We start from the raw sequence: 21,595 nt of genomic DNA on the forward strand, positions 1-21,595 counted from the left end.
GATAAACTGTCCCCCATGGGTGCAAACCATTGCTAAACAAGACTGATATGTGTTAAATACAAAATGGTATTACGAGTCTGCTTTTGTTGACAAGACGAAGTTTTATCCTCATGACAATCATTTAAAAAAAAAAAGCATCCAGCTTTGCTTGGATTTCTGTTTGTCTGGAGTTCACACATCACTGCTATCAAATGTGCCGTTTCAGACTGTAGTGTAATTCAAGAGCGTACTGAAGAATGCATGTCCCTGAATTCTCTCATATGTCTACCCTGAGCTCCCTCTCATGCATCTATCTAAAAACTGTTTGCCTGTAGCTCCACCCTGTGGTAAAGAAAAAAAAAACATTACAACACAATACATATAGTTGGGAATTGTGGCAAACAAAAGCTGCGCCATAAAACAACAAAAAAAAAGCAATGTGAACTGTAAGCAAAATACCTTTTTAAAGTATGATTATTTTATTAGCCAGTACAGAAGATTAATTGTGTTGTAAGTTTACACAAGGGAGACAAATATGACAGCAGATAGAATACACACTGACAGGGAAGGCCAGTGAAATCCATAAACCAAAATGATGCATTTTCAAATAAGGAAAAATAATAGTGTCCCAACATATTAAACCTACAATATTTTATGTAGTTTACAGAGAATCTTATACATCATTTCCATAGTGACAATAGCAACTACTGTGTGACTTCAGGTGAACTGGGGTACAACCTTCTTCATAAGAAAACAGTACAGAATCAGTAACTGTGATAACATTGTCTATCATGTGCAGTACAGTATGTGCTACAGTTAAAGCATGCGTTACTATCGTCTGCAGAAAAGGATACGACAGCTAGAAGCGCAGAATTGTATGTGCTGCACAGTTGGAAAATGGATTGTTCTCAATTATGATTTCTGATTCTGAACATTGACACAAGTTTAATGTTGTATTCCTGTATAACAACTCACTCATCTTCCAAACACTTGCTATTTTACCGATATTCCACAAATCAATCCACACATAATACATTAAATATTATAAAAAATACTCTAAATGTTGAGACAGAAGCTGTAGACTGAAGCTTATAGATTACCGTTTAAAGAAATACGGTTTGTACTGTGCAATAAGTGAAGTTTTTAAACAAAACAATTTTCAACAAGTACTCACATATTCTGTATATACAGTGTAAGGTCCTGTTTCCTTTAAGTAACCACACACTAGAACTACTTTTAACTGATAAATGATGTAATGTTTAAGCTGAGGAGGATGATCATGTAGTGAAATACAATGTGTCCTTATACCAGTACAGCATTTAGCAACATTAAAAACAAAAGAATAAAGTTATACTTAATGCAGATATAAGTCTGCAGTTAGCCATGGTTGAACATGTACCTTTAAACTGGGCAGCACAGGCAGTTCAGGCCATTAGGCAATTGCTATTCACAATGCATCTGATGATGCAACTTAGGCAACAACAAAACAAAATTTGAAAAAGCTGCGTGCTATGTAGATCTTAAACTGTTCTTAGACATCAATAAGCAGAATCAGAAATCATTAAAATGAAATTAATCCCTCAGTTTAAAGTAATTACTTCAAAGAGTCAAGCATTAGGACTCTGGGACTACTTATTAAATAGAGCATTCATGTTCAAGGAGCGAGTGGTCCCAGCCTCAGCTCTACATGGTGTGTAAGCCAAATCGCCTCAGCAGCGGCGTCGCCTCCCTCCTCGCTCGGCCTGATGGGGGTTGCAAGGTTGCGGAAGTCATGTCGGATCTTAAATGAAACGGTGACATCCGCATCGTCTTCATTCTGAGGGATCACTTTGATGAAGAAACCAATCTTGTTGGATTTCCTGAAAGCAACAACACTGTGGAGACAACATTGATCAGGTTAAGAGTTTCCTTACCCCATTAATTCTGTGTCGTTGAATGAGTGAGAGAGTGTGTGTGTATTAACATACTCTGGGTCATCATGGAAGTCCTGAGGCTCAGCCAGTTCATCATACTCAGCAGCAGCATCCTTTCCTGCCAAGACCAATTCCTTACCGGGCACTATGACCTTAAAATCATTTACAGCATTCAGTGTAATTCAAATTATTGTAAATCTCATTGAAATTATTAAATATACTTACAGGATTTTAAGACCATTATTTTTGTTATGCCAGTAGTTGATGAAATGTAATAAACTGTTATGGCATGTTTAGCTGTAATAAGTTTGTAGGAAGACCTTTTAATAACCTTTTGACCTTTTAACATAATGTTACAGGCCTAAGTTATGTCACATAGCCCTTTTTGAATGAGTTTTATTACTGCTCTTAAAAGAATTGAATATGTACTCAATCTGTGAGTACATATGAAAACATTCCTAAAAAGGGCAAAATGAATATAGTTGTACAGTCATCACCAATCTTACAGTATGTACAGGTCGAATAATACACGTAGGAGGTGAATGAACCCAGCCTTTGGAAGAGTCGGTTGATGAAATCAACCGAGCATGGCTCGATGGGGTTCACACTGCCCTCCAGGTTTTGGAACATCACATCAAGCAGAATGATAGGATTGCACACTTTTTGCTCATAATGTCATTGATAGGTCATGACGATGCTCTATTTTCCCCAGGAGCACATCCTAGGCCTTACGCAGCCTGGCCCATGACTTTTTCTCTAAAGAGGCCAAAACAAACAGCCTGTGGTTACTGAAGGCCTCATACACTCAGCTGTGACAGACGTGGGTAAAAATGGGACCAAACTCTTTTGAGTAATTGAGATTGAGTGAAGGCCAACTAGTCAATAAGGAACAAGCAGTATGAAGGAGCTGACCTTCCTGCACTCTGATGCTGACTATTAAGACTGTAGGAATATGGCTTATCAGCAAATGGTTTTAGAAATTACTGTCTGCTGCTGAAAGTTCGGAGCATGACCGCAGTGAAATTTAGCCATACAATCACTGAGCTGTAAACTACAGCAATGACCCAAAGGTTCTTAAAAAAGTTCAGTAGAGCCACAGAGCTGTATGGAGAATCAGTGGCCTTTCAGTGTTTACTGACTCCTGCAGGGTAAGTCTCATGAAAGCAATCACAACAGTTTCCTGTGTTATCTTGTCAAGGTGCTAATAAAAGTATTAGTAACGTGTAGAAGTCTTTGTAAGACAGGCTGTTAATGGTATGTGCATGTCAGGACAATAATGCCCAGTATTTCTACTGTAATAAGTAGCAATGGGTGACAACAGGCAATGATCTCTGTAAGCACAATCTTTTGGGACATGTAAAAAGAGAAACACTAGTAAAATACCTTGGCGGTGCTGTTGATGTTATCTGGATCGTCTTCCTCACAAGCAGCCAACGTGACACGGGTGATGTTCTCCACTGGGTTGGTCAGGGTCAGCAACACTTGACTCTCCTAAATACACAGGGTGGGAGTCGGGTCACGTTGTTAACACCATGAGGCTACAGAGATCTCCAAGAGTCAAACGGGTAATTCTTAAATTACCAACAATTGCAATAGATTCTAAAGGACCATGGATTCTTGCTGACAAACACACAGTAGCATTCTGTAATGTTTAAGAATGCAAAGAAGTCAGATGCTTGACAGACTGTCCTTGGATCGGTGCTCAAATCTCTTGCATCAGGCTTTTCCAGAGCTTTGCAACACAGTATTAAAAGAATCTCATTACCATTCTCTGTAATACTGCTGTTTGCACTTAAATTAACTTTTATTATTATAACTTAATGCCCTGTCAGTCCTTAGTTAAATAATCAGAAACACATTTAGTCACATTTAGTCATATTTCTTTAATTCATTAAACTATTGCTAGATTATTGTTTGTATGGTGTTTTAAATGCATCTTTGCACAAGTTGGTACGGGTCTACTTTTCTGAGCAATGATAAGACTGCAGCTAAATACCTGGACTGCAAACTTAATTTCCCCATAGAATAGTAAAGATTTAGACTGACCTGAACTCGAAGAGCTTAGTTACATGATAATTATTTAGATTTCTAAATAAAAGTGTATATTCCTTGAAGAAACTACAGGCTACAGCAATACACTAAAACTATTTAGCTGAGATATATGAATAGAGTTAATATACTATTATACTCCAGATCAAAACTGTGCATGCACAAAAACACACAACCCCCCCCCCACACACACACAAACACACACACTTTCTAACCTTCATGTACCGCAGATTTGGAATAGACATTATTCTCACTTCAGGTATATAACTCCTGTGGCAGGAATAGACAGAAGGCTAATTAACAAACTATAATACAAACAGAAAATTTTGTAAAAAAAAAAAAAAAATAATAAAAAAATGCTAAAATGAAAAACAGCAACAACTGGTTGACAGGATTAAATTTGCAATTAAGTTATGTCTTTACTGTAACCGACTATAAGTTTAAAAGTAAAATAGGTTAAACTTTTACCACAGCAAAGAAAAGCTGTGAAAATTAATTACAGTGATAACTATTATTTTAAAAGAGGGAAAACAAAAAATCTAATACTCTTTTCAAAATAAATGCCACCTTTGGTGAGAATAAATGTTTTAATCTAAAACTATATTTGCATTAACTAAATATTCTAGAAACATGCTTATAGTTGCACTTAACTTAAACTTTATATCCTTGATTAAAGAAAAAGATTTTTTGATTATAAATTAAGAAAGCTGTTCATTAAGAAGAAAACATGCGTTAGACAGAATCTGATGGCCTATACTCACACAGCCACCAACTGAATCTTAAACTTGATTGAAGTAGGATTAAACTCTGGCTTGCTCAAGTTGTGTTCACATTTCTGAAAGACGAAATTAGGAAAATGCAATATTATCTAAATCTGATCTACATAAAAACAGCAACCACCACCACGTTAGGTTGATTTACAGGAATAAAATCCTGACACAATACTCACCCTGCAGCGCAGTGAGCGCTTCATCAGGAGGTGTTTGTGTCTGGGGTGGAGCTGAGACGCCCCTGCAGGTTGGAAATCAGACTGCAGAAGACGCTGGCGCAGTGTGGTCACTGAGATAACACAACACAATTTTGGTTCAATCAAACCCCAATAAGGGAGAAGCACATTTTCAATATTTATAGTGTGTTCGGGGCAGGATTTTACCCTCTGGTAAACTGATGGGCCTGGTATAACAATCCTCAGGCAGGGGCTCCACTTCATCAAGAGCCTGGGCAGGTTCAATGGTGATCTCTTTCTGGTCCTCACCCTCTTTGAGGCTAGTAAAGGTACACAAACACTGCTGTCAACAATTTGTTACAGTGCCTATAATGATGGAAACTAAAAGCTTAGTACACTATAAGGGGAGATTTTCCTACGTTTCCACCGCTCAGTGCACAAGCACATACAGTTACGATCAGAAGCTTACATACACTCGTCACAGACATGACTGCCATGATTTCTTCTTAAACGCTGAGACAGAAAGATAGTGTAACATCTTTTATAAAAAAAAAAAATAAGAATTTGGACTACTGGATTCTATTTATTTAGGGTTAGCTGACATCAACAAAACTAAACAAAAAACACATACAGCACCTTAGCCGACACTTTTGGGAGCTATTAACAGGCTTCTGGCAAAACTTTGGTTGGATATTTGAGCAATCTTTTTGCCCTATTTGGCCTTTAAATTTGTTGCACAGAATTGTAACCATGGTCCACATATTTTAGGTACATAGGTTTGAGGTTAGAACTGCTTTATCTATTCCACAGCAGATCAATTTTGATCTGTCAGATACTGTGTCAGAGTTTCACATCTGTGTGTTATATAAGTTACTTTAAGAATCTTCGCATCCCAATCACAAAAACATTGTGTCATTGAATGACATAATAAACTTTATTTCATGTTACAGAACTAGACTTAAAAGTCTATACTATGCTATACTGTGCTCAACAACACACTATTGCCCCTTTCAGACATGCACTTGAATTCTGACACTATCCTGACTTTTTCAGGGGAGGTGTATGTGTGAAGGCAGATGTCCAAGGGAAATGCTGGCGACATTATCCACAGTCTCTAGTGCAATGTCCATATTATGCACTGCTCTATTCCAAATTGTCTGGAGGATTTAAAAGTGAAGGAGTGGACGTGTTTATGACGTTTCTATGCACAGCTCAGATGTGCTATAAACAAAACAGTGTTTCCCACAGTTTAAGTTTTCTACCATGTTTTGCTTCCTGTGAACGCTAATAACGCACTCAAAAGTCGAGCTGATTTTTACACCTTAAGACAATTCTTACACAGGCTCTCACGCTGTGTCTCATGTGTGAAACGCCAATGGACAATGTCTGAGGCTGAATTCTTTAAATATTGTCCAGAGTTCACATGTGAATTCTTATGTGAACTCTCTGTAATGTAAACTAATGTATTCAGGCACTGATGAGTCACATTTATTTTGTTCAAAGAAGTCAATTCAAATGATTTCATATTAAACAAAAGAAGAAATGTGTCTATAAAACATCAGGTTTTTGATCCAACACTTTTAATTATTGGGTTCAGGTGACAGCCAGGCATTTCCCATCATGCCCTGAAGTTCTGCAGTCAGTGAAGACCAAGTGCGGCTGGCTCCAAAACTGCAACCCCTTTGATTTTAGGCCAATGATGTTGGACCAACATCATCTTGGACAGAAAAGTCTAGACATGAACTGTGTGCTGATCACCAGTAATTCAATTTGGATTGAATTCGCTAATCTTTAACAACTTCAGTTACACTGGTGTTTCAGCAGCAACCAGGTCATGGCCAAACTCTGCTACGATGGCTTGGAGGATGACTGCACCTCCAAATAACTCGTAGTACAGTATACAATTGTACGTCAAAGTATGTAAACTTCCAATCGCAATACATTTTCGAGGCATGAACTAATTTTTACTTTCTTAGTAGCTGCTGGTTTTGCTTACAAATACGTTAGAGGTTAAATAATACCATGGTAGTTATGCACTAAATCAACATGAGACTTTGAACTTGAATTGATGTTTATCTCCTGGATGTTACAGCATGTTTTATCCATGTACCAAAGCCAAATGTCAAGGCTCAGCAGCCTTGAAATGCAGCTCTGCGGTCTTTATTTTTTAAGACAACAGCTGCAGGATAAAAAATGAATATATCAAAGTAAACTGTATAATTTCTAGGCTGAAATACGTGCTAACCCAGGTGTTTTTTTAACTTTTACTAAAGACAAAAATGTGTGTATGGAGTCAAAGCAGCAATAATTCCTACAAAAATTCCTAAAAAAAACTGCAACTTACGAAAGGCCAGCCAGGCTTGATATGGGAGCTCCAGGTCGCTGTCTTTGCAGTCTGGTTCCAAGGCCATATTTTTCCTGAGTAAATTTTAGGGAGTAGAGAAAACAAGATCAGGCATTGGGCTTCCTGAAAAATAAGGAGGACTCACAATGGTTTATCAAATCTCACCTACAGCTATTTTTCTACATGGCTACTTAAACACAAGCTCTTGTCTCAAAAAGGGAATTTATGACTGATCTTTTATTTCAAAAATGTAACCGTCACTTAAATAATAAATAAGCCAAAATATATTTCAGTCCAGTGGTAAAAGACAGAAACAGGGGCCATTCAGCACAGAATAGTGGGTTAGAATTCAGTCTGAAAGACTGAAGTTTTAGCACTTAATTAGTTAAAAAAAAATGTTTCAATCTTGTTACACAGATTTTACGCTTTTAAATTTCTTCTCTCCCTGACCAACACAAAGGCTCCCATTGTGTGGATATTAGTCACATTTAACCAAGGAGACATTCATGTGATTTGTGAGACAGAAACCGTGCTACTGTAAAGATGAGAATACCCAAATTGTGAAAAATCCAACTCACCACCACATGAATTGTGTGTTGCTGGGGGGTAAAAACCAAAATATCAGAGTGCATAAGCAAAGAAAAGAGAGAATAAAGAACTAGGTGAAACCAAAGCAATTAGGCAAACATAGTGGCATTTGGTGACATGCAACAGAAAACAGTGATGTTAAAACAACGTCCAACAACAGCAGCAGTTTGTGTTTAAAGACACGTCCAGTTTGCAGTAAGAAAGACTAGTGTGCATTATTTAACATTAACAGCAGAATGCAGGTGTTATAAGAACATGCGAACAAGACCAAGAAGCATAAAGGCCACGTCCACACAAGGTGACTGAAATTTTAAATTTACATTTCCTTCAGACAGACTAAGCTGGATTTCTTCTGTGCTTTTGAAATTTCAGTGTAGAGGGAGACCTTTTTGGAAGCAACCGGAAGATGATTTTTTTTTTTTTTTTTTTTTTTTTTTTTTACATGTAAATAACATTTTCATATTTGTCCACCTAAGTATGGACATGATGTCAGTGTTACACTGCAGCCAGACACTACAGCAGCTGATGCATCCAATCCTTCGTCCTGCTTTGGTTAAAAGGGTGCTAATCATGTCATATGGTTAATGCAACCCACTTTGAGTATACTATTGGTAATGTTATGAAGATTTAGTTTCTCCAATAATACATATGAACCACATAAAAAATTACAGTAAAACCTGTTTCAAATTTGAAAAAGAAAAAATACATAAAAACATTGCTTATTCTTTCTAAACTGCTGTGCTCAGAAGGAGCAGATTACCGAGAATGCAAGAGGCATGCACTGTCGTCTCCTGGCCATTTTCTTCCTGTCTCTCTCCTGCTTCTCACGGTGGGCCAACTGTTGGTAATACTCAATCAGCTTGTTGATCTATACAAAACAAAAAGTCCAGAGTCTGGTAAACAATTCTCCATGTATTTTTTATTTTATTTTTTTATAAAACAGAAGTTGCGAGGAAGTGGTCCATGGTAATCCAAGCACTGCTGACAATAATGTCCTGCCACATAACCTTTATTTAAATTTACTCAACGTGTTTTCTATGGCTTTAGTTTACAGTGTAAATGTACAATAATGCTTTTAAACTTCATTCTGGCATCCCTATATTAAAATATTTCTTTGCTTCTAACTCTTCCAGATGACATCACCTGGAGGAGTTCTTTATCATTAGGAGTTCAGATGATGTTATCAGGAGGAGCTCGGAAAAAGCATGTTGACCATGATTATCTTTATAGTAAGAGTGATGAGATGACAAACTGAAGGTTCCTCCAAGTTATGTCATATGGAGGCATTTTTCAGCTAGAGGTAGAGAGATATTTTACTATAGGGAAGTCAAAAGGAAGTTTTTAAATGTGGGAAATGAAAAATAAGTAATTTATGATTTGTTGTTTGTACCACATCTGCGTTGGAACAAACAAAACATAGTTACACATATTTGTACTGCATATGTGTGCTTGTCACTTATTCAGAGGCCCACTTATTCTAATATAGCGTGTAGACAGGAAACAATGTGAGCAACTCAAGAGAATTTAGGTGACTTACCCGCTGAGTATAAGGGTTCTCTGGTTCCTGCCATCCACCACTGGCTGTAGTAAACAAAATGTCCCAAATCATAAAACAGTCATAAGGAACAAATACAACCTATAACACATTTCTTTGTGAGATGAAGAAATGAGCAGCTCCTCAGTTACAACCGGGCTATAATAAAGAGGATCCATCTAATCACTGCCTACTGCAGCTAAAAAAAATAAAAAATTAAAAAATAAAGAAAACCTCCAGTATATAAATGCATCATAACATTTTAGAAGATGTCTCTCCTAATCATCAGTTTCAACAGATTTCAACGGTACTAGTGTCTGAATGTGTAACAAATTATCAATGTCTTTAGCAAAGCTTAGTGTAGAGTTTAGTTTACAACAGGTTTCAACATCACACTAATGTCTGTTAATCAAAAATGTATTTATGAGGTAAGTAACATCTGTCTCTAACATAGTTGTTCTGTCAGGTTAGAGGGGTTTTCTGTATTTGCAACTCTTCTGTCTTCTGAAAACCATTAGCTGGTCTCATTTCAGTGTCAGCAGTCAGAATGTCTTTTTTCAATAAATCTAGCAGATAAAGGAAGCAGCCACTGAAAAATATTGTATTGTGTGCCAAAGTCAGTACACTATTAATATGTGAATACATATGCAATCAAGATTTGATCTGCCATTGGCATTTAGATGAGATCAGATTAAACTTTATTGTCATTACACATGTAAAGTACAAGGCAACAGAATGAAGTTTAGTGTCTAACCAGAAGTGCAATAAGCAGTGCAAAATATACAGTGTCTACTGTAAGTACAAGATAGGCACTAATATGTACATAATGTACATGTGGAAGTACTGTGGACAACATAATATATAGATGAAGGCACTATGCACATAATCTACAAGTGGAATTACTAGAGACAAAATAATACACAGATGGAGGTACTATACATAATAAACATTCTTTGTGCATTTCATAGACTCTGCAAAATAAGCAAATGTAATATTAAATTTGGGTTGGATAATGAACTGTCCTACAATTGTTTCACACTTGGTGAAACCACTGTCCCAGTACATGTAAGAGAATGATTTTGCCTAATATATAGCTATGATTATTGCTTACTAATCACACTGGCGATTTCTAATTTGGCCAAACTCTACAGTAAATATGAAAATGGCTCACATGATTGCAATTCAGTGTTTGGATCGTGCTTATGATTAATTTAGACAGTTCGCCTGCACCCAAAATAAAACTTGAAGAGAAATATTATTCGGTACCCACCAACTGATTTGTCAGCCATTCCTACATCCCTCGAAGTCCAGCGACAGAATCCACAAGCCAGATAATAGGCCTTTTTCATGGTGGTCTTGGTAGGATCATCAGGCAGAGGAGCGGGGATGCTGGTGGCCCGAGTGGACAGTGTGTGCATGCAGCATGGGCAGTCGAAACAATTTGCACATCTATGGCCGAGTAACGTTACACAGATAATATGGAGAAAGTACAGGACAAAAGACAAATACCAAGTCAGCAATGGCCTGCAGGAGTTCTGTAGCTTTCTCTAGGCATCTGTAGATCCGGCTCACCTGTTCTTTTTAAGCTTTGCCTCTGCAGATGGCATGTTCTCCAGACAGCTCGGGCAATAGTGTGAGTCTACCTAAAAACCAGATACAGGAGTGTGTACACCATATTAATTTGAGACCGTCCTGCCAGGACACAGTTGAATTATTGGAGCTTTGGTAACTGCAACCATACATAAACGTGCCTGTCATAATATCGTAGTAGTATTTATCAGAATGCTGTGACAGTGACAAAGGGAACTAAATATTCCCCACGGTCTTTCGTATGAACTCTCTGTAATCACATATATGCAAAGACAAATCATTTACTAGTAATGTAAATTTTCACAGAGGCTAAATCTGGGACAAATCGGTCTGGGTGTGGTGTCCGTCACAGGGAGCCACGTTAACATGCTGATTTTTATTGTAGACCGAAGACGTTCAATGGGTTAAATTGGTTAAAAGGGTTGGATCGACGTTATAACATACGATCTTACTTGTCGTACATGTTTTTTTATACATGCGTTAACCAAACAGTGTGAAGTTAGCTAAACTCAATATAGCGAGAGCTACCTAGCATTTTCACCCATTTGTGTTGTTGGCTTTGTGCTAACACTGTCGGAAGTTACTGTTTTCAACAGCCAATGAGAAGAGGTGGCGGCTGTAAAAACGTCTTACTTGACATGCGTCTTGGCCATACGAGGCTCGAGGTGGTTCACAATGATCCCAGCTTCCTGTCAAAGCTACTAAGAAACGGCTAACAACAAAGTAGCCGCAGACGGGAGAAAGCTAGCAGCTAGCTAGTTGGTTAGCTTGTTATATCCAGAGTATATTAGGGGAAACGTTAACATACCTCGTGAGACACACATTCCAGCGACCGTAGTTCACTGCAGTAACGACAGAAATAAAGCTGAGATAAAGAGGCTCTGATCCTTTTCTCTCCCCGAACCAAATAGACAACCCTCTCAGGCTGCAAAAGGGACGCCATCTCTGACCAGCGGGTCTGAGTCCGACAGCTCACTGACTGCTCTGCTAGCATTGATGTCACCGCTGGTTCTGTGGCCTTTGAGGAAACACAACGTGCTCGTTGTCGACCTCTTGTGGTGAACAGTGACACCGCCAGGCTCTAGCTTACCAAATGAACACATACTCCACACAAACGTTCACATCTCCATCAAAGTACCGTAAATTAAGCTATGAGAGATGGGTACAGGGGAAAGACATTATTTAACATCCTCACCATCACTATTTTCCCACTTTAAAATTCCATTATAGTTTCTAATAGTGCTTGGATAACGTCCTACTATAAACTGAGTCCATTGGTATTGTTTCATATATTGAACTATTTCATTATGTTTCAATACTGTAGAAATGGGCAGAAAACCATTTTGACAAGTCTTGCTAATACCAGATAACACATTACAAGTATATCTATATACATTGGTATTTATTTTCCTTCTAAAAAAGTACTTATCCATCTCCCCAGAATAATTTAGAAAAACAAATGAAAGATAGAAATTCAAAGAGTTCTTTTTTTTTTTTTAGTGTTTTCAGCTTATCCCGTGAGTTTAGGGTCGCCACCGTGCATCATTGTCCACATGTTGTTTTAGCACAGTTTTTACTCCAGATCCCCTTCCTGACGCAACCCTCCCCAAATTTCTACCGGGCTTGGACCGGCACTGCATAGCTGGGGATGGGAATGGGCTGTTAGGGGTTCAGTGTCTTGCCTGCAGAGACACTTCGACATATATGTTTCTGAATATCTTTCATTTTGAGCCTTTCTTATTGGTCTATTGATTGAGTGGAATGTCTTGGTATCCCAAAATATGAACAGCAGTGTTGTATGTGGCGGTAAGTGCCGGTTCTGTCCTGCTATTCCTGTCTTTCTGTGCTTCTTTTATCACGCTGTTCTTCCTCGTTACCATGTAATTATTAGATCAGCAGTGTCTTTTATAAGAGCTCCTATCTCAAGAGTTCCTCCATAGACACAGCCCAGCACCAAAAACCTGTGAGCATGATGGACTAGCTATAAAAATGTTGAATAACAACCCCGAGCTGATCATGTCTTGGACATAATGTAGCAAGTCAATATGGGCCCTAGACCGAGATGCTACCAGGGGCCATGGGTCCTGGAATATCCTAATACAATCAAGGTGCTACTGCTGCTGCTCTCCTCCTCTCTGTCCCTCTTCTCCTTAATCCTCTGAGTGTGGCAAACTGTGAAATCTTCTCGTTGAACTGACAGAGGACTGACATGAGAATGTGTCCACTAGCACTGTAGTCACTCACTCTCCAGGAGTTGGTCAGCTCACTGCTGTATGTGAGAAAAGAATCTGGGTCAAAAGGCTGGAGGACCTGGAGCCTCCAGTTGGCACCACCACACCTGCTGGTTCCAGTAAAAGAGGAGATGGTCTGATCTTCTCCCTCTGGTTCTGCTCGATGTTTGTAAAAGGTGTGATCATAGCTGTGGAGCAAGCTCCCTGACACATAATCACAGGGAAGTCTTTAAAGCCTGCTCAGAGGACAGTTCCTCATGTTGGTAAGAACCATTTGAACAATGTAAACTAGATGAAATTAAAAAATATAGGAAACTGTTCATAAGTCATCATGAAATTACATACAGTACAGAGACAGTTCTATAGTTTGCTCTGTAACCATTAAACAATTATGGCTGTTAGATTGTTTCCAATTTTGTATCATCAAAATATCACTTATAATGTAAAGGTGTGTACAGTGTATTATACAGCAGTTAGACACACAGAATTGCATGCTCACTGTGCACAGACCCTGCACCAAGCACAAAAACATTTGGATTTTTGTACACATTCACTGAACATTAGGCTTTACAGCCTTTGGCTTCATGACTAATGATCTTCCTCTTTACAAGGCCAGAAAAATCCTGCTGAACCCTCACACTCTTAATCATCTCTTGAGGGGAAGTTTCTAATCAAGATTTATATTTCAAAAATAATATATGAGGCTAATATCTGAGGCTTCTGTATACCTGAGTGTTGTCAATGTAACCTCCATTACCTAAATCTAATTTCTACAACACTGATCTACAGGTGACTCTCTGAGAAAATAAAAATCCAGATAAGAGAAAAGAGTTTTTAGAAGTTGTAAAAACAAACCATGACCCCACTGAAGTTTGGTCAAACTTCTACAGGTTTGACTTGATAGATTGGATGTTCTAATCTAGTGCCAAACATCTAACTACACAAACCAGGTCAACCTCACCCAAAAACACATCCCCAGGTTCATCAAACTGATGTCTGTCTGCTGCTAGTTACAATATCTGGCGTAATTTCCATGCTGTGTGATCTTTATCCTATACTTTTAATGTTAACTTGACAACAATTATTCACTGCCTCAATCTTTGTGTTTCTCAAATATTACATTAAAAGACTTTTTTTCACCTCTTAGGTAGAGACTCATGAAATGTCATCGCCTTTAAAACATTTACATAGAAATAACAAGAAATAATTTGATGGTGACCTTATTGTGTTTAGTTCTTTTCCAGCACACGGACGATGGCAAAGGTCAACTGTTGTTTCTCTTGGCAGACACTGAAGCTTCTGTCAGCGCACTCAAATGCAAAATAAGGATGGAAGCCTGAAATGTGTTATTATATGAGCAGCTCAAAATGTTACGCATCATTACCGTGACAACATAGCCACACTAGTGTTGGGGTTTAATTAAATTACAAACCAATTATTTGTTTAATTGTTTTTTTAAGAAATTCGTTTTGTTTGATATTTAGACTAAAATCATGTAAATCAGACCTTAATAATATTGGAACTTTATCAGTCCAGGCTAATGAATCGACTTTAACTTGTGAACTTTTTACTATTATAGTTAGTAGTAGTAGTTTTAATTCTTGTTTTGTTGTAGTTTTAGTAGTAATTCCTTTTTTTGTTTGTTTGTTTGTTTTGTAGTCCTACATCAGAAACTGCAACAAATCAGGAAAGCAGTTGTTATTTGAAAAGTTGGGAGAACAAGTCATGTGACACCTCACTATGAATCTGCGACAGATATTACTTGTTTGAAGTGAAAAAAATTGTCTAATGTCATCTGCTATTACTGTACATCCCATTTGGCCCTTTCTAGGTGTCAAGGATAGTTAAAAATTAAAAAAGTTCTGCAAGATGTGTAAAAATGCAGACCAACTGTTGAACTGCTGAAATTGAGACTCCTGCTGTTACGGTTATTTTAGACAATCAACAGAAACAATCCATAGACATAATTTGCAAAGATTAATATAGTATAATATTTATATTTTTAAAAGTTGGGACACTTGTGCAGCAACTTCCTCAGACTCAATCATTTGCAACAGGTGTGGCTGCCAAAGGTCAGTAGCAAATTATATAACAAGAATCCATCACTTTAAATATTAAAATTTCAAATTCATAGTCATTATACTGTCTTCACCTTGAAGTTGAGCCTTAGACATGTGCCAGATATGCAGGAAGAATAAACCTCTGGTCTTTCTGCCCTAAGGTTAGGGTCAAAACTGTTTTTTTGCTTTTCTCTGTGGATCTATTCATCAGGAACTGTAAGGGGCACATGATATTACACATCAAAATCTATTATTATGTACTAGTATTCTAACCTAGAATACTAGTGTGTGTATGTAAAATGTCCTTTGCTCACTCCTCATCTTTGCTTTAGGCTGCAGCATGTGTGGACAAAGGATGTTATCACCTATGCAGTCATTTTGCTCCCATGGCCACTCCTGCTGCTTTGTGCTCATTCTATGCACATGGCTCACTCACTTTTTGCCATGAGACCTGTGAGAAACCATCATCCTCTGAGCTCTGCGAGTGGTTCAGAGGGATGTAATCCTTCCCATCCTGGAGGGAAGGTATTAAAAACTAAATCAAGACATGAGAAGTCTTAATGCAACTGAAAAGCAACCGGTAAAAGTTGGTTTTATGTATAACAGTGAACTCACTGGTAGGCTGTTGTCCTGCAACAGGTCTCCCAGGATCTGCACCAGGGCAGGGAAGGTTGGTCTGTCTTTGGGCTCTCCCTGCCAGCAGCCCAGCATGATGCCATATCTACCAGCAGAGGGCAACACCATCACAATAAGGAAAACATTCTCAGTGATGTGAGTACAAGTTTTTCCTATCTGCTCTCCCGAAGGTGGAAGTGAGTTAAAATGATCACATCAATGAGCAGAATTACATTTACTGTCAGGATCGACTTGAGGTTTCCTTCTCATTGGAGGGACTGAAAACTAACTGGAGTTTTCCTTGCAAATCTCTGAAAAGAGAAGATGAGATAGATAAGGGTTCCCACTCCACCAATTCCCACAGCCTCACCCTACCAGAGAGTAACAAGATGATATAGGCCACTATAGTGTGCTCTGTGGGAAACATCAATGTTTGAAGTTCAATTTGCAAAGCACAATGAACCCAAAACACTTTACAACTGCTGGGATCCCCAGAGAAAGGTTTGAGAGGGCTAATTCTAGTTTTAGAGGCTGCAGAGGCACCTGAAGAGACTGGTGGAGAAATGTTGAACAGCCTAAGTTGTTGGGTCATTGGGTCGTACTGGGACAAGGTTTCCTCACCTCAAGATCTCCATCCCTTCAAGTCTTCTGCTTCCATAGTGGCCAGATTGTACTGTGAGGCAAATGGTAAAGTGGACCTAGAGAATAACTCAGACACAAAGTCATAGTTAAGTAGTTTAATGGAGATCAGAAAGTAGATGTCAGGATGAGGGAAGTGTACAGACAGGAACTCTCCAGACTGGTTTGGGAGTATTGGATTCCTGAGACAGCCAGAGAAGAAGGTGGCGAAAGAGATCAACAGAATACTAGACAAGAGAGGCTGAGGTAGAGTATTGAACAGGTAAAGTTACGAGTGGCAAGATGTTTATTATAAACAGTAGGTGCTTACTGGTAGTAGTAGTAGAGTTATAGATAAAGTCTGATGACAGATGAGAAGCTGAACCCGGGGTTCTGGTTAGGATGTAGAGGAGACAGGTAAGATAGTGGCGGATGACAATGTGGCAATTCCCAGGGTGCAACACATGGCCTGACTGTAGGAGCACAGAGAATCAGGATGAGAGTTAAAGTTATTATTGGGAGAGTAAGTGGTGTTAGGAGGGAGAACAGAGCAGTGACACAGATTAGAGTCCCACACCCATAAATTCAAAATCAAAACCAATTTCCAAATTCAGAGCAAGTCTAACAATCCACAATCCAGTATCCTGAGTTCAGGGTGCATGTGCAAATATGTAAGCAGAATCTGGGAGGTCCAAAACAAGCATTCTGGTCAGACAGGTGAGCAGGAAAAGTAAAAAAGAGGTCAGGTTTTCAGGCGTAACTGGTTAGGAAAACAGGCAGATCAAAAACAGGCAGAGTCAAAAAATACCAGGATGTCTGTCTACAAACTTCATAATGTGAGCAACAAGATGATATAATCTGAACTGAAGGTTCTTTTCAAGTGATGTCGTCTGGAGGGTAGAAGCTAGAAGTAGAGAGATATTTTTATATAGGGACGTTTAATGGCATTTCTGTACATGTACTAATCTAACCAGGACCAAAAGAAAGAAAGTCAGTGAAGTCAAAATCAGTGAAGGCGTCCTTTAAAGAGGTGCACTAACAAGACTGTAAATAGGCCTGTCAGCCACCCACAGGCCACATGGCCCAGTACCAACTCACCATGGCAACTGCTGATCCCAGAGAGGTGAAATGATCCATGAATTAAAAATAAATAAATAAATCAGCAGCTTTGCTCCTCTTTTCATGAAATTTGTCACATGTAATCTTGTATTGATTATAGATTCAATGGAGCCTTGTTTATATAATAAATATATGTATTAGCCTATTCATGTAAATGTACAGGCCTAATGCAGTTTATGAATGTTCACAGTGGGTTAGGTATGTGGTAAGCTATGAGTAACACACACACACAAACACACACACAAACACACACACACACACACACACACAGATGGACTTGCTTTATTTTTGATATATGTTTTAAATTAGGAAAGTGAATTTATGAAAGCATTTAGCCTTTTCGAATTAAATTATCATTACTAAACCAATGTTATAGTAATTGCCCCATAATGCTCATACAGTGGTTCCTCTGTATGTGAATGACAGAAGAATCTGTCTCTTATTCTTAGTTTCTTTCTTAATTTCTAGTACGGTTCATTCATTCATTCATTGATTCATTCATTGATTCATTGACACAGTGAGCTCAGTGCGCCCTCTCTTTCGGCAGAGGGCGTGATGTGAACAGCTGTGGTGCCACCCTCCGCCAGAGGAGTCTCTTTATCCCGGGGGAGAAGCGGACAGACGTGTGGGTGAAGACGGCACGATGCGGCCCTTCTTCTCGCTGCTGCTGCTGCTCGGTCTGCTGCGGCCCTGCACCGCCGACACCCGGTTCACACAGGTAACCTGTTGATGGGCTTTCCACCCTTTAGTGTAAACGCAGACGGAGAAAAGGGAGAGAGACACGTCAGGTGGCATCGCTGTGTTTTCAAACCGCTCGTCAAACAGCTGCAGGAGGATGTATATGTTTGAAGGTGTGAATAATGTCACGGAAAAAGAGCTGGGGTTTGCAACTAACCTGTGTGGAGGCTGGTCTTTAGTCAGAATTGAATTTCAAAGAGTAGACAAAATAATGGAAACACTTGATGAAGCCATAAAACCAACATGTGGCGTCGCTAAAACGGTAGATGAATAGGCCGGATAGTTTTACATAGTCATTATACACTTGCATGTTTGCATGTCGTCAGGATGTTCAAGAAGGCATTTTTTTTAAGGGGTTTCTATCTTTGTCAAAGTACCTTGGAAAGAACCCCCCCCCCCCTCTCCAGAATCATGAGAACTCTTTTATCTCTCACAGCTGGACTGAGCTGATGAAATACCTTGTCTCACATATTGAGGATGTCTAGTTGTTTAGTTGTAATACTCTTATCATGTAGTAGTACTCGTGTTACTTTAAAAAGTTCCTGTTTCACAATGTATATGACTTCACAGTTTTGTGACATGAAAAAACTCTCTGGCCAGACATGGTGATTGCTGGTCTTCAAGGTGACGTTTTGATAAAATCCCCACAGCCTGCTTCTAACCCAGCACACAAGAGAGACAGCAATGACCTTCATGATCATGTCAACATTTCTGTCAGTACATTACAATTATGATTTGTTTTAGGACAATTTTCATAAGGTTTCATGAAGATTATGTCCAATAAAGGTTCCACAACCTCCAAGTGATTCAGTTTACCATTACATATATTTAATATGCTGGTTCTAGCATTTTCTTTTGGTGTTTGTGCTTGTTAAAGTTTAAACTATTTATTAATTATCAAAAAATTGTTGATTAATTTATTTTGACTTATTTTGACATTTTTTCTCATTCCTTAACAAATGGTAGCACATACAGGTTTATGTGTAATGTCTGTCAAAAGCAGAAAAGTTCTTTATTATTATTAAAAACTTTTCAAGAAACTGTGCACATGAGACCATGGTGAAATGTTACAAAACACACCACTAATAACACAACAAACATTTATATGGAGTAAAGGAGTCACATTCCTGTTGAGGCTTATAGACACAGTACATTGTAGTGTATCAAAGAGTACAAGTCAAAAAGCAAACACAAGACACGTGTCCTACAGGATAGGTCTGAATGAAACTTAAGTTTGAATACTTTTGAATTCCCATCTGCATGGAAAAGTATTAGCAAGATAGTAATTGCTCCTACTTTCACTGGGTAACTGTAATATTGCTTACAGCCTGTTAATGAAGGATAACCTTCATTGACCTTTCTCTGTATCCTCAGTGGTGTGACCCATCCACAGAAGGCACCATTTACAAATATCAGGCAAAGACTCTAAATGGAAGTTGCACTGTGAACTTCAGTGATTTTGCGGGCAGGAGTGTCCTCTTTGTCAATGTGGCGACATACTGAGGATACACCTTTCAGTATGTCGGTAAGAAACAGCGCAGGCTTTGTTGCTTTGTGTTACACTATTGAAAACAGGCTTTTCCACCTAAAGACATTTCACTTGTATTTGACTCTTTTTCAGAACTGAATGCACTACACGAGGAAATGAAACCACTTGGACTCACTGTTCTCGGCTTTCCCTGCAACCAATTTGGGAAACAGGAACCGGGGCAAAAACATGAAATCCTGCCGGGTTTAAAGTACGAATTTTGACTTTCAGTCAGTTTCAGGTCTGACACAATAAAAGCACAGCTAAATCATCCAGTTAGCGTGTCACCGTGAGGTCAGATCTATATATAATACAATGAAATCTTAAATGCTAGTCACAAGCTTCTCACAAGACTCTAGGATGTTCTGTAACATAAGAACATCCCGAGCTGGAAGTAGAAAGGAATTTGCAATAATGGTAAATCCTCTGTCAAACAGCAAAGCTTCATTTAATTGAAAAAAACATCCTTTGGCAGTAAAGTTGGTTTCTGTTAGGGGCCTCTCACGCAAACTCGTAGAACTTAAGTCTCGGGTTCCATCGATCATCCTATATCTGTAATACGCTGGGTGGTCTTGCACAGCTTGTTGGGAATGTGGGGAAGCCGCCAAGCCACAGTATGCTTAGAGGCAAGTTTACTGATAAGCTGCCCTCTTTCTGAATTCCAGGCATGTTAGACCAGGCAATGGATTTGTTCCAAACTTCCTGCTGTTTGAGAAGGGTGATGTGAATGGAAAAAATGAGCAAGAGGTTTTCATGTTCCTAAAGGTAGGTAATGGTTTGTTTGCAAGGTGTGCGATTTGAAATTTGTTACACTAGATATTCAAGGGATGTTGAATATCTAAATTGTATCTAAAGTGTATCACTAATGGTATTCTCCAGCTGTGCACGTGTTATTACACAGCATCTGTCACTGTTGGCTCGGTCCCCTTTTGGGATTGATGATATTTTGTAATCAGCTGAAACATTAAAGATGCTCATCATTTTTTACCTGACACACCACACTTGTACTTATGTAGTTAATGAATATCTTCACCTTAGCAGTAATATGGATACAGCCAAACCACTATGGAGTCTTTCCAAATATAAACAAGAGATTTTTCAATATTTGTGTTCCTACATATCTGCAGGAAGTAGGTTATTTACTAGGCTACAATTATTGCTTTTCTATTCCTGTGCTTTCTGCTCTACAGAAGTCTTGTCCCCCAGTTGGAGACAGCTTCGGTGACCCTTCTAACAGGTTGTTCTGGGAGCCTCTGAAGACAAATGACATCAAGTGGAATTTTGAAAAGTTTCTGGTAGGGCCAGATGGAAAGCCAGTGATGAGATGGCACCCAAGTGTCAACATTTCTGAGGTCCAAGCTGATATTCGCAAATACCTGCTCCAACTATACACACAGAATATGTTTAATTAGATCTCCGACTCACTCTAAATGTCCATCTAATGAAGTAACAAGATGCAAAAGTAGAGCTAAGCTAGAATGTAAAATAGAAGTAATGCGAACAGTTTCTGCTACAAGAAGATGACATCTTTAATGAAGAGAAGGCGTAAAAACAGAAACACTGTGGTGCCTCTTCTGATTCTGGGAGTCAGGTCAGCTGTTCAGTGCATTCAGGCTGCCCGGGACACCCACAGCATTATGTCATCTTCTCATCTCAGGACCTGTCAGCCTTTAAACCCTAAGTGTTAATTAGTTCCAATAAATCATGGAGAAGAGCACGCCAGTGTCCAGAGCTTTCTTTACC

At 38.7% G+C, this 21,595-nt stretch overlaps 2 protein-coding genes across 3 annotated transcripts; one reads left to right on the forward strand and one right to left on the reverse strand.

Moving 5' to 3' along the window:
* Positions 1-435: 435 nt before the first annotated feature.
* dctn4 (dynactin 4) lies at positions 436-11,956 on the reverse strand. 2 transcript variants are annotated; one of them, XM_067518785.1, is made up of 14 exons: positions 11,752-11,956; positions 10,926-10,996; positions 10,624-10,802; positions 9,357-9,400; positions 8,580-8,687; positions 7,810-7,830; positions 7,232-7,305; positions 5,095-5,207; positions 4,891-5,000; positions 4,703-4,776; positions 4,157-4,211; positions 3,276-3,383; positions 1,947-2,044; positions 436-1,853 (listed from the first exon to the last, which is right to left on the reverse strand). In XM_067518785.1, the coding sequence occupies exons 1-14, from the start codon at positions 11,935-11,937 to the stop codon at positions 1,634-1,636; spliced, it is 1,461 nt and encodes a 486-aa protein (XP_067374886.1). In that variant the 5' UTR covers positions 11,938-11,956; the 3' UTR covers positions 436-1,633. The 2 variants fall into 2 exon arrangements, with proteins under 2 accessions (XP_067374886.1, XP_067374887.1); XM_067518786.1 differs by lacking the exon at positions 7,810-7,830 and having other exon boundaries at positions 11,752-11,955.
* Positions 11,957-18,143: 6,187 nt separating this feature from the next.
* On the forward strand, positions 18,144-21,569 carry gpx3 (glutathione peroxidase 3). Its single transcript, XM_067517880.1, has 5 exons — positions 18,144-18,304; positions 19,699-19,849; positions 19,946-20,063; positions 20,518-20,617; positions 21,043-21,569. Exons 1-5 carry the CDS (start codon positions 18,230-18,232, stop codon positions 21,262-21,264), a joined length of 666 nt encoding a protein of 221 aa, XP_067373981.1. The 5' UTR covers positions 18,144-18,229; the 3' UTR covers positions 21,265-21,569.
* Positions 21,570-21,595: the final 26 nt, after the last annotated feature.

The sequence above is a fragment of the Channa argus genome, chromosome 10, assembly GCF_033026475.1.
Source record: "Channa argus isolate prfri chromosome 10, Channa argus male v1.0, whole genome shotgun sequence".
In the NCBI taxonomy this organism is placed as follows: Eukaryota; Metazoa; Chordata; class Actinopteri; order Anabantiformes; family Channidae; genus Channa; species Channa argus.